At 44.1% G+C, this 13,115-nt stretch overlaps 1 protein-coding gene across 1 annotated transcript in view; it reads left to right on the top strand.

Moving 5' to 3' along the window:
- Positions 1 to 13,115, top strand: part of dnah12 (dynein, axonemal, heavy chain 12) — a 38,158-nt gene that overhangs the window by 2,869 nt on the left and 22,174 nt on the right. The window contains exons 7-29 of the mRNA XM_071348860.1: positions 124 to 282; positions 395 to 590; positions 682 to 870; positions 1,025 to 1,178; positions 1,301 to 1,392; positions 1,497 to 1,675; positions 1,765 to 1,900; positions 2,311 to 2,436; positions 2,565 to 2,699; positions 2,779 to 2,972; positions 3,078 to 3,312; positions 3,841 to 4,026; positions 4,165 to 4,365; positions 4,550 to 4,744; positions 4,850 to 4,971; positions 5,142 to 5,277; positions 5,391 to 5,537; positions 7,324 to 7,443; positions 9,254 to 9,410; positions 11,826 to 11,998; positions 12,096 to 12,248; positions 12,369 to 12,608; positions 12,707 to 12,952. Coding sequence (XP_071204961.1) covers positions 124 to 282; positions 395 to 590; positions 682 to 870; positions 1,025 to 1,178; positions 1,301 to 1,392; positions 1,497 to 1,675; positions 1,765 to 1,900; positions 2,311 to 2,436; positions 2,565 to 2,699; positions 2,779 to 2,972; positions 3,078 to 3,312; positions 3,841 to 4,026; positions 4,165 to 4,365; positions 4,550 to 4,744; positions 4,850 to 4,971; positions 5,142 to 5,277; positions 5,391 to 5,537; positions 7,324 to 7,443; positions 9,254 to 9,410; positions 11,826 to 11,998; positions 12,096 to 12,248; positions 12,369 to 12,608; positions 12,707 to 12,952 — 3,871 coding nt within the window. The remainder of the gene's footprint in view (positions 1 to 123; positions 283 to 394; positions 591 to 681; positions 871 to 1,024; positions 1,179 to 1,300; positions 1,393 to 1,496; positions 1,676 to 1,764; positions 1,901 to 2,310; positions 2,437 to 2,564; positions 2,700 to 2,778; positions 2,973 to 3,077; positions 3,313 to 3,840; positions 4,027 to 4,164; positions 4,366 to 4,549; positions 4,745 to 4,849; positions 4,972 to 5,141; positions 5,278 to 5,390; positions 5,538 to 7,323; positions 7,444 to 9,253; positions 9,411 to 11,825; positions 11,999 to 12,095; positions 12,249 to 12,368; positions 12,609 to 12,706; positions 12,953 to 13,115) is intronic.

The following is a 13,115-nucleotide window of genomic DNA, read 5'->3' as shown; positions in this document are numbered from 1 at the left end:
TGTTCATAACTAATCAATACACCACAGAGACGGATTGGAATATTGTGGCAAATAATGTGCCATTTATTGATTGAATTTTTGATTAATCATATTTTGTCAATTATACTTAATATTTATTTGCAGGGCTCTCGATTTCTCCAGACCATGGCATGACAGCTTTGTGAGAAGTCACAAGGAGATAAAGGAGAGTTTACACATTCTTCATCCAGTGATGAGGATAATCCTGGACATCGGCTATGGTGCATTTTCACATCTGCTATTGGTTGATCTTACTGACTGCAGGTAAAATTGTTCTATCACAGCACCACAAGTATAAGAATAAACACCTGATTTTCTTCAATTTCTGTCTTCACATATGTTTTTATTATGTATTATTATTTTGTGCTGTGGTAAGGTCCACGGGACCTGTAGCCTGCGAGAGCCTGAAGCACAAATTGGCAGTGGAGTGTGAGAGGATCGAGGAGCGCATCATGAACACCTGGTTTCCCAAGGTCATCCACCTGCTGACCAGCAAGGACATGCTGCAGGGGGTCAGAGCCGAGAAACTGGACTCTTTCTACAACTGTGTCTCCACACTTATCTCCAACCAGGTGAGAAGGTGAGGTTTTGATCAGTACTGGTGTTTTTAGGAGCAAGTCCAGCTTATCTTGATGTTCTGTTTTTGGTTGCGTTTTTCCACAGTTAAGATCCTTAGTGAAGAGAAGCGTGGAAGACTTTGTCAGCATATTCAATCCGTGCAATGTCTACCAGTTGCCTCTCTTCCGCATGGATCTGACTTTTGATGATGAGAAGATGGAATTCTATCCCAGCTTCCAGGACCTTGAGGAATCTGTTTTAGAAATTCTGAACCTGATCACCAACACCATGCAGGTATGAATCTCACGAGTGTGTCAGGATATTCTTTGTCACACAAATTAATATGCTTCATAATCAGTGTGAATAAATATGTATTTGATCATAGTCCATATTTGGCTTTTCATCTTGTTGGTGACAAATCACTCCTATCTCTGATGTGGCTTCACAGAAAGTCCAGACGGTCCAATCTTGGCTGGCTGAGGCCAACAGCTCTGTAATTGATGCCAGACTGGCGGACCATGTCCTGCTATGGGCTCAGACCACCATAAGGTCTGCCATACGTAAGAACCTGGAGGAGCCTTATAAACACTTCCAGAACTATGGTGAGAAACTAACATTCTAATGTATATCAATTCAAGAGAACTGAATAGCCCAGCTACTTGGTTGAATGAAAGTGAATATTGTGAAGGTTTATCTGTCCTAAACCCTCGTTGCTTCTTTACAGTTGACAACTATGATTGGCTGGTCAATGGGACAGCACAGGGTATAGTGGACAGGTTCGTTGAGGAGGAACACTCTTTTGATGAGTATACTGAGGTAAGGGAGAGCAACACAGAGGTCAGGTTTGATAGCTACACATTTTGTATCTGGAGTAGTATATGGTATGAATGTAATATGTGTGTCTGTGTCTTGTTCCACAGAAAGTGGAAGAGTTCTGTGTCCTGTCTAAGGAGATTGTCAGTCTGCCGGCGATAGCCCACTTTGCCATGGTGCGTCTGGACTGTGAGGAGCTGAAACAAGGGCTGGCCAAGACGGCTAAGACCTTTGCTCAGATACTCCTGGAGAAACTAATCACCAACCACAGAGAGCACTGTCTGCAGTAAGATCACAGATTGATCCACCATTTATAAATACAGTAAATAATTGTCATATTCAGTGCAAATCTTCCTCCTCTGTGCCTCTGCCAAGGATCTGCCAGGAGTTTGAGAACATCAAGGAGAAAGCCCTGAAGGTTCCTGAGACCACGGAGGACATGACTGACATGATAGCTTACATTGGTCATGCCAAGACAAAGGGCATTGAGGAGCTCAATGCCAAAATAATGGTAAGTAGCTGATGAACAAGGGTCTAATCCTGTCTTAATACTCATGTAGTGCATAATTGGGAAAGGGGGATACCTAGTCAGTTGTCCAGCTGAATGCATTCAACTGAAATGTGTCTTCTGCATTTAACCCAACCCCTCTGAATCAGAGAGGTGCGGGGGGCTGCCTTAATCGACATCCATGTCTTCAGCGCCTGGGGAACAGTGGGTTAACTGCCTTGCTCAGGGGCAGAACGACAGATTTTTACCTTGTCAGCTCTGGGATTCGATCCATCAACCTTCCGGTTACTAGGCCCAACGCTTTAACCACTAGGCTAATTGACTTGCAGTAAATACTGTGTAACTACTGTGCAACTACTGTGTAACTGTGTGAAACTCATCATGAGCCTCTGTACCCTTTTATCTTCTGGCAGGAGACCCACCACAGACTGAACTACCTGTTGGACGTCCACATCTTTGACCCAGAAGACCTTGAGTTGAACTCTACAGTCCTCATCTGGCCACAAAAGATATACCCTGTGTTCGATCTCAATGATGAGGTAACATATTCCTTCATTCTGGATAAAGCAAAAACATGTTGCATGTCAGTGAAGGGGGTAATTAAGCCCTTCCACTACCATTATTGCTTTATGAAGAAAGAACAATCTTGTGCTGCGTCCTTCCCCAGGTGATGTTGAAGGCCAAGCAGAAAGGAGAGCAGGAGCTGCTGTGCCGTAGAGAGAGGCTGATGCTGGAGCTAGAGAAGCTAGGACGCAGAATGGAGGAGTTTGCAGAGTGCTCCGAGCTGGACATGATGCAGCAGGTAACAGCACAAGCGCTCTGGAAAGTGTCTGATGATTAACATTTCAGCCCATTTAGACTGATCTTTACCTTTTGATCAGTATGTGACTGATGTAAGGACAGTCCAGAAAAGGCTTCAGGATGCCGAGGAGGCCATCGACTTCATCAACAAAGAAGAGACTCTGTACAAATGGGACCTGTCGTCTTATCCCGTGGTGGAAGTCATCAAGGAGAGCATCGAGCCCTACCAGAAGCTCTTTGGCCTGGTGCTGAAGTGGCAGCGCACTGAGAAGAGGTCTGTGGACTGTTTAGGTTGTTGTCACTCTCTCTATGTCATGTAATATGCCGTAGGTCCGAAAACAATGTATGGTTGCTTCATGTCCCTGTCTGAAATGTTCAGGTGGATGGACGGCTCCTTCTTGGACCTGAATGGAGAGAGCATGGAGGTGGAGGTGGACGAGTTCTTCAGGGAGATATACAAGATGCTCAAGTTCTTCCAGCAGAAGCAGAAGAAGGCAGAGCAGATGGCGGGAGGAGGGGTGAAGAGGAGGCCTGGGGAGGAGGACCCGGGGAAGCAGGAGCGCCCCACTGCACTCATCTGCTCCACAGTCATGGAGCAGGTCAAGGACTTCAAGGTAACTCCGTGGAAACAATTACCATGTGATAACTTTTGTTTAGTGTTGGTCGGTTGTTTGTGGGGTTATAATGGATGTTTATACTATAGACCAGTGGTATTCAAAGTCGGCATCACTGCGGTGGGGTCGCCAAAATTAAAACAACATTTTCTAGGAACAAAAATTAAGGGTATAGATTATTGTATAGGACATTGTACAAAAGTTTTTGAGAATGATAATTTGAAGAAGATAAAAAAATGTTGAGTAAATGTATTTATTGGTTTCTTTTCATTTTGATGAGATATAAGTGCAATGCATTGAAGGTTATTTATTGATGTAAAAATTGAAATTTACAGATTTTTAAGGTTGTGTCATTAGATTTTGGGTGGTGACGCAAGAAATTATTTGGCAAAAAATGAGGTCCCCAGAAATTCTGCCGTAAAAAATTGGGTCCCTGCTGAAAAAGTTTGAATACCACTGTTATAGACCATAGATATACTGTAGATGTATGACCTAATGACTTGACTTCTACTGCGTTTTTATTCCCAGGAGCACATCCCCACGGTGTCCATTCTGTGTAACCCAGGTATCAGGGCTCGCCACTGGGTTCAGATATCTGACATTGTGGACTATGACCTCACGCCTGACTCTGGCACCACCCTGCGGAAAGTGCTCAAGCAGAACCTCACCCCGTACCTCGAGCAGTTTGAGACCATCAGTGCTGCTGCCAGCAAGGTGAGAAAATGGGGATCATTTAATGAGAGAGACTTGTGTGACATGGGATAGCCCACAGCTAAGGATGTTCTGAACTGAAAAGCTCTAGTGTGAAAAGCCTACTTAAAGGGCTGATGAATATCTTCATTTCTCCTACAGGAATTCTCTCTGGAGAAGGCCATGCAGACCATGGTGGAGGTTTGGGATGGAGTCTCCTTCCACCACCACCCCTACAGGGAGTCTGGGGTGTCCATCCTCACCGCCGTGGACGAGATCCAGACCATGCTTGACGACCAGATTGTGAAGACCCAGACCATGAGGGGCTCACCCTTCATCAAGCCCTTCGAGAGTGAGATCAAGGTGGGCTTTATGTCAAAGCAACACTTCTTGTCCTCCCTCTCTCTTTCTCACCCTGGATAAATGCTTCCTGTAGGTGCTCTTCCTCAAATCCTAACCTTAACCATTATTGGAGAAAACGCTAAGCTGACCCTAGAACAGCATCCAGGGGCGATTTGTTCCTACTCTGATCCTCTTTGTGTGTCAGGTGTGGGAGGAGCGTCTGATCCGTATCCAGGAGACCATAGACGAGTGGCTGAAGGTGCAGGCCCAGTGGCTCTATCTGGAGCCCATCTTCTCCTCCGAGGACATCATGCAGCAGATGCCTGAGGAGGGGCGGCTCTTCCAGACCGTCGACAAGCACTGGAAGGAGGTCATGAGGCACTGCGTCAAGGACCCCAAGGTAGGACAGCTTTTAGGTGGCATCACAGGTGCCAGTATGGGGAGGATAAAGGGGTCTTTATAAGGGATGTCTTTGAGTGTACATAGCTATTTTGAATTTGTGCAGATATTGTCAGCGACCTCATTGCCTGGCCTGCTTGAACGACTCCAAGATTCCAACAACCTTCTGGATAAAATCATGAAGGGACTGAACGCCTACCTGGAGAAGAAACGACTCTTCTTCCCTCGGTAATGAAATGTACAGTATTTTGAAATGTTTGTCTCTAGTTGTGCAAGAATTCAGATTTAATTCCTTTCCCTCTCTCCCATTCCTTCACCTCCCTCCCATTCCTCCACCTCCCTCCCATTCGTCCACCTCTCTCCATTCCTCCGTCTCCCTCCCATTCCTCCACCTCCAGCTTTTTCTTCCTGTCCAATGATGAGATGCTGGAGATTCTGTCAGAGACCAAGGACCCGTTGCGCGTGCAGCCCCATCTGAAGAAGTGCTTTGAGGGCATCGCCAAGCTGGACTTCCTCCCTAACCTGGACATCCAGGCAAGTAGATCGATCAGTGGAAGCAGATCATGTTAACTTAATTTACTAGAAAAGCAGTGAAGTTTTTCTCCATCCATTAATCCATTTATCTATCCATCCACCCATCCCTCCAGGCCATGTACAGCAGTGAGGCGGAGCGTGTGCAGCTCATCCAACTGATCTCCACCTCAGAGGCACGGGGAGCCGTGGAGAAGTGGCTGGTGCAGGTGGAGGACATCATGCTGCGCTCCGTCAGGGACGTGGTTGCCCGCTCCAGAGTGGTGAGATTACTCCACCACTACCATATACAGTGGGGAGAACAAGTATTTGATACACTGCCGATTTTGCAGGTTTTCCTACTTACAAAGCATGTAGAGGTCTGTAATTTTTATCATAGGTACACTTCAACTGTGAGAGACGGAATCTAAAACAAAAATCCAGAAAATCACATTGTATGATTTTTAAATAATTAATTTGCATTTTATTGCATGACATAAGTATTTGATCACCTACCAACCAGTAAGAATTCCGGCTCTCACAGACCTGTTAGTTTTTCTTTAAGAAGCCCTCCTGTTCTCCACTCATTACCTGTATTAACTGCACCTGTTTGAACTCGTTACCTGTATAAAAGACACCTGTCCACACACTCAATCAAACAGATTCCAACCTCTCCACAATGGCCAAGACCAGAGAGCTGTGTAAGGACATCAGGGATAAAATTGTAGACCTGCACTAGGCTGGGATGGGCTACAGGACAATAGGCAAGCAGCTTGGTGAGAAGGAAACAACTGTTGGCGCAATTATTAGAAAATGGAAGAAGTTCAAGATGACGGTCAATCACCCTCGGTCTGGGGCTCCATGCAAGATTTCACCTCGTGGGGCATCAATGATCATGAGGAAGGTGAGGGATCAGCCCAGAACTACACGGCAGGACCTGGTCAATGACCTGAAGAGAGCTGGGACCACAGTCTCAAAGAAAACCATTAGTAACACACTACGCCGTCATGGATTAAAATCCTGCAGCGCACGCAAGGTCCCCCTGCTTAAGCCAGTGCATGTCCAGGCCTGTCTGAAGTTTGCCAATGACCATCTGGATAATCCAGAGGAGGAATGGGAGAAGGTCATGTGGTCTGATGAGACAAAAATAGAGCTTTTTGGTCTAACTCCACTCGCCGTGTTTGGAGGAAGAAGAAGGATGAGTACAACCCCAAGAACACCATCCCAACCGTGAAGCATGGAGGTGGAAACATCATTCTTTGGGGATGCTTTTCTGCAAAGGGGACAGGACGACTGCAACGTATTGAGGGGAGGATGGATGGGGCCATGTATCGCGAGATCTTGGCCAACAACCTCCTTCCCTCAGTAAGAGCATTGAAGATGGGTCGTGGCTGGGTCTTCCAGCATGACAACGACACGAAGCACACAGCCATGGCGACTACGGAGTGGCTCCGTAAGAAGCATCTCAAGGTCCTGGAGTGGCCTAGCCAGTCTCCAGACCTGAACCCAATAGAAAATCTTTGGAGGGAGCTGAAAGTCCGTATTGCCCAGCGACAGCCCCGAAACCTGAAGGATCTGGAGAAGATCTGTAGGGAGGAGTGGGCCAAAATCCCTGCTGCAGTGTGTGCAAACCTAGTCAAGAACTACAGGAAACGTATGATCTCTGTAATTGCAATCAAAGGTTTCTGTACCAAATATTAAGTTCTGCTTTTCTGATGTATCAAATACTTATGTCATGCAATAAAATGCAAATTAATTACTTAAAAATCATACAATGTGATTTTCTGGATTTTTGTTTTAGATTCCGTCTCTCATAGTTGAAGTGTACCTATGATAAAAATTACAGACCTCAACATGCTTTGTAAGTAGGAAAACCTGCAAAATCGGCAGTGTATCAAATACTTGTTCTCCCCACTGTATATATAAAGTATGGTATGATGGGACACAGTACAAAAGCGTATAGTGTAATCGGATATTCTACTATTACCGTATATATGCTAGAAAAAAATATGATGCCAAACTAAGATGTTCTTACCAAGAGAGATTACATCCTCCCTCCTGTGTGTGTAGGCCTACGGTGAGACCCCTAGGAGTCAGTGGGTTAGGGAGTGGCCTGGCCAGGTGGTGCTCTGCACCTCTCAGATCTTCTGGACCCTGGAGGTCCATGAGGCCATCGGAGGAGGAGCTCAGGTAGGGGCACCAGGACACGCATCACTGTCATCTCTACCATGATGACCATTACCAAATATACAGTTGAAGTCAGAAGTTTACATATACTTAGGTTGGAGTCATTGAAACTCGTTTTTCAACCACTCCACAAATTTCTTGTTAACAAACTATAGTTTTGGCAAGTCGGTTAGGACATCTACTTTGTGCATGACACAAGTCATTTTTCCAACAATTGTTTACAGACAGATTATTTCACTTATAATTCACTGTATCACAATTCCAAGTTGACTGTGCCTTTAAACAGCTTGGAAAATTCCAGAAAATTATGTCATGGCTTTAGAAGCTTCTGATAGGCTAATTGACATAATTTGAGTCAATTGGAGGTGTACCTGTGGATGTATTTCAAGGCCTATTTTCAAACTCAGTGCCTCTTTGCTTTACATCATGGGAAAATCAAAAGAAATCAGCCAAGACCCCAGAAAAAAAATGGTACACCTCCACAAGTCTGTTTCATCCTTGGGAGCAATTTCCAAATGCCTGAATGTACCATGTTCATCTGTATAAACAATAGTATGCAAGTATAAACACCATGGGACAACATACCATCTTACCGCTCAGGAAGGAGACGCGTTCTGTCTCCTAGAGATGAACGTACTTTGGTACGAAAAGTACATATCAATCCCAGAACAACAGCAAAGGACCTTGTGAAGATGCTGGAGGAAACAGGTACAAAAGTATCTATATCGATAGTAAAACGAGTTCTATGTTGACATAACCTGAAAGGCCGCTCAGCAAGGAAGAAGCCACTGCTCCAAAACCACTTATACAAAAGCCAGACTACGGTTTGCAACTGCACATGGGGACAAAGATTGTACTTTTTGGAGAAATGTCCTCTGGTCTGATGAAACAAAAATAGAACTGTTTGGCCATAATGACCATCGTTATGTTTGGAGGATAAAGGGGGAGGCTTGCAAGCCGAAGAACACCATCCCAACCGTGAAGCATGGGGGTGGCAGCATCATGTTGTGGGGGTGCTTTGCTGCAGGAGGGACTGGTGCACTTCACAAAATAGATGGCATCATGAGGAAAGGAAAATTATGTGGATATATTGAAGCAACATCTCAAGACATCAGTCAGGAAGTTAAAGCTTGATCACAAATGGGTCTTCCAAATGGACAATGACCCCAAGGATACTTCCAAAGTTGTGACAAAATGGCTTAAGGACAACAAAGTCAAGGTATTTGAAGTGGCCATCACAAAGCCCTGACCTCAATCCTATAGAACATTTGTGGGCAGAACTGAAAAAGCGTGTGCGAGCAAGGAGGCCTAGAAACCTGACTCAGTTACACCAGCTCTGTCAAGAGGAATGGGCCAAAATTCACCCAACTTATTGTGGGAAGCTTGTGGATCCTAACTGACCGAAGGCAGGGAATTTTTACTTGGATTAAATGTCAGGAATTGTGAAAAACTGAGTTTAAATGTATTTGGCTAAGGTGTATGTAAACTTCCGACTTCAACTGTAGCTATGTCATACGCTCATGCAATTCAAACGGCCACTTCAGTGTTTCCTCTATATTCATTTAGCAGCGGTGACCTAATATATATATTTCTGCCGAGATGCACTTTTAAATGCATAGTCGTTGGCTCAATGACTGGAAGTCTATGGAAACAGCTAGCATGTCAATGCGCTAACGCTAGTAACAATGCAATCAATCCCCTACCCCCCGCTACCCTTGCCTTCACTGCTGAAAAAAATCCTAGGGAAACACTGCCACTTAGTTGAGGAGATTTGTATGATAGTCAGCACACTAAGAAATGCATTTCTCTTTAGGGTCTAAAGAAATACTACCAGCAGTTACAGAGCCAGCTGAAGGACATAGTGGAGCTGGTGAGAGGCAAGCTGCCCAAGCAGACTCGCACCACGCTAGGGGCTCTGGTCACCATCGATGTCCACGCCAGGGATGTGGTGATGGACCTGATAGACAAAGGTAATGTTCAGTAGGCTTTAGTAAATTGGTATATGGTACAATGCTGTTATAATATACACCATGAAACGAAATGGAACTGATATCAGATATGTACAGTGCGGTGTCCCTCAGAGCAGTTGCCTTAGGCCGTTACTTTTATCATTGTTTTTATACGAAGCTAGAATGACTATGTATGCGGGTGATTCCACACTCTACATGTCAGCACGCAAAGCCAGAGAGCTCACTGAAATTCTAAATAAGGAGTTACAGTCAGTGATTATTAATAAACTGGTCTTAAATACATCTAAAACTAAAAGCATTGTATTTGGTTCAAAACATTCTCTAAAACCTGAACCTCTACTGGTTGTTACATGAAAGGTGTGACCATTGAGCATGTTGAGGAAGCGAAACTCCTACGTATAACATTGGATGGTCAATTATCATGGTCAAGTCATATTGACAAAGTTGTTGTGAAGATTTTGTTCTGTGTTTTTGTCACAAAAATCAACTGTACTAGTTGTTCAGGCTCTGGTCTTTTCCCATCTTGATTACTGTCCGGTAATAAGGTGCAGCAAATCCCCTATTCGGACGGGATTAGTTTTACTTTTACTTGGGGAGGTCGGGTAATGTAATTATGTGCAAGAGCACAAACCACCAATACATTTTAGTCCCATCTGAATCTGCCGTGTCAGTCATTTTTACATGGCAGGAGAGTAACAATTCCTGTTACGGCTCTCGTTGGTGGTAGGAAGAGTGGACCAAAGCGCAGTGTGGAAAGTGTTCATGATTCTTTTATTTCAAAATCACTCAAACAAAATAACAAACGTGAAAACGAAAGCGCACAGTTCTGTCAGGCAGAAAACACGAAACAGAAAACAAGATCCCACAAAACCCAAAAAGAAAATGACAACTTATGTATGATCCCCAATCAGAGACAACGATAGACAGCTGCCTCTGATTGGGAAACACACACGGCCAAAAACAAAGAAATAGAAAACATAGACTTTCCCACCCGAATCACACCCTGACCCAACCAAACATAGAAAATAATAAGGAACTCTAAGGTCAGGGCGTGACAATTCCAGCCAGAATAACCTACTGTTTTTTGCAAACTCCTCTGAAAGTACTAGTCCCATGCTAATCGAAATCCCTGTGTTTTGAGAGAAATGTCTGAGTTTGACAGGTGTTGCTCGCGGTTTGAGCAAGAAAACAATAAGTGATTCGATAAATTGAACAATGTGCTGCGCATAGCCTATATATGAAGGGCCTACATGTATCAACTTTCACAGTGAATGCTTTTGTTTATACGTTTTATGTGAATTACTTGAACATCGCCAAATGCATAATTAAAAAATATTGCGACTATTTAATGTAACCCTTGCTGTTAATAGATCGCAAAGCAGCATACAACTGAGCTAAATGATTGGAAATGACAAATTCACTTTCTCATCCATAGCCTAAAAACGCATATCAAGTGCAAGTGAGCTGTTTAGTTCACATCTGAAGGCTGGGGGGCATTTAGGATTTCTTGTACTGCGGATCGCTAAAATATCCTAATTATTATGATCACACTTCTTCAATTCAAATATTATGACAACACTACAGTATACCAAAGATCGTTTGGTATGGTTTAGAAACTTGGGAACCAAGCTCGAGTTATCAGTGTAGTCTTTAATTGCCTGAACTTGTTGAAATACAGTATCTTCACGCCTAGAAAAAAACTCCAGGCTTCGGTCATAACTGGCAATTTATAGAAAATTAAAAAACGCCAAGCTCAAGTCCAAAACGAATTCACGGCAACACACAGTTTTATACAGAGTCATGATCGTATGGAACTCCCTTCCATCTCCAATTACTCAAGCAAACAGCTAAATTACCTTTACAAAATTGATTAAACAACAACTCATGAAACGTCGGGGACTGTGAGAGGGCACACACAGACACTCTAACACATATATATTTTTGTTGTATTGTTCGTTTCATTGTATTTTAAATGTGTGACTGTCTATCAGTGTATCAGTGTTTCGTTACTTGTCATGTTTTGTGTTTTTTGTGGACCCCAGGAAGAGTAGCTGCTTCTTCTGCTAAAGCTAATGGGGATCCAAACAAACAAATACATAAACAAATATGCCATATTTTCCTTAGGGCTGTGAAGACAGATACCAATATCGCAATATTTTTTCCATGGCAAATTTTTTTATTGCGAAGCAGACCAAACTCTTTGGTCCTTCAAAAACCTGCTGTGTGTAACAATTTGTGTGATATAGCTTGGAAAATAAACAAATGTGACTGGATGACAATGTTTGTTTCCAACATTAGGGTTGTTTTCCTAAAGAAATTAAATCCGCTAATGTGTTTTGTTTACTTGCCACGATACTAACGAGTGTTGCGATACTGGTGTCGTCCCGGCCCTAATTTCCTGTTATTCTATGACAGGTGTATCCCATGAAACAGACTTCCAGTGGTTGGCTCAACTGCGCTACTACTGGGTCAACGAGAATGTGCGTGTACGCATCATCAACTGTGACGTCAAGTACGCCTACGAGTACCTGGGAAACTCCCCTCGACTGGTCATCACGCCACTGACAGACAGATGCTACCGCACACTGGTAAACCACCCCGAGAAACATGTGGTCTGAAAGATATCTCACTCAGGTCACTCCCAAACTTTAGACTAACATTTCATATTTTTACTTTATGTCTTAGATTGGGGCGTTCTACCTTAGTCTTGGGGGAGCACCCGAGGGTCCGGCAGGGACGGGGAAGACGGAAACCACCAAGGACTTGGCCAAAGCCCTGGCCGTGCAGTGTGTGGTCTTCAACTGCTCTGACGGCCTGGACTACCTGGCTATGGGGAAGGTAACTGAAGCTGGGAATAACAGCGAATGTCAATCAATGTCCAATCCCTGTTTACTACACGTGTGGTCTTTATTATAGCTGACGATAGTGCACCTTCATCTCTGTCCTCCTGTCTCTCAGTTCTTCAAAGGCCTTGCGTCGTCAGGTGCCTGGGCCTGTTTTGATGAATTTAACCGCATTGAGCTAGAGGTACTGTCTGTGGTGGCCCAGCAAGTCCTGTGCATCCAGAGGGCCATCGAGTTGAAGCTGGAGTACTTTGACTTTGAGGGCACCGTGCTCAAACTCAACCCCAACTGCTTCGTGGCCATCACCATGAACCCGGGCTATGCTGGACGCTCAGAGCTCCCAGACAACCTCAAGGTACAGAGGAGGATGCACTCTTTATCCTATGCAATAGATTGATTTTTTAAATATCCATGTTGATTCAACAGTACTTCACCCCTATTCATCCACAACAGGTGTTGTTCAGAACTGTGGCCATGATGGTGCCTAACTACGCCCTGATAGCAGAGATCTCCCTGTACTCCTATGGCTTCCTGAACGCCAAGCCCCTGTCAGTAAAGATTGTGATGACCTACAGACTCTGCTCAGAGCAGCTTTCCTCCCAGTTCCACTACGACTACGGCATGAGGGCCGTCAAAGCTGTACTGGTGGCCGCAGGGAACCTCAAACTCAAGTTCCCAGACGAGAATGAGGACATACTGGTGTGTCTAGAAAAGTTGGCTTACATTGATATGTTATTATGTATAAATGGTATATATATATATATATATATATATATATATATATATATATATATATATATATATATATATATATATATTTATAAACTGGGTGGTTGGAGCCCTGAATGCTGATTGGCTGACA

This window comes from Salvelinus alpinus, chromosome 17 (genome assembly GCF_045679555.1).
Source record: "Salvelinus alpinus chromosome 17, SLU_Salpinus.1, whole genome shotgun sequence".
In the NCBI taxonomy this organism is placed as follows: Eukaryota; Metazoa; Chordata; class Actinopteri; order Salmoniformes; family Salmonidae; genus Salvelinus; species Salvelinus alpinus.
This window is presented reverse-complemented; position numbering and strand designations above follow the sequence as displayed.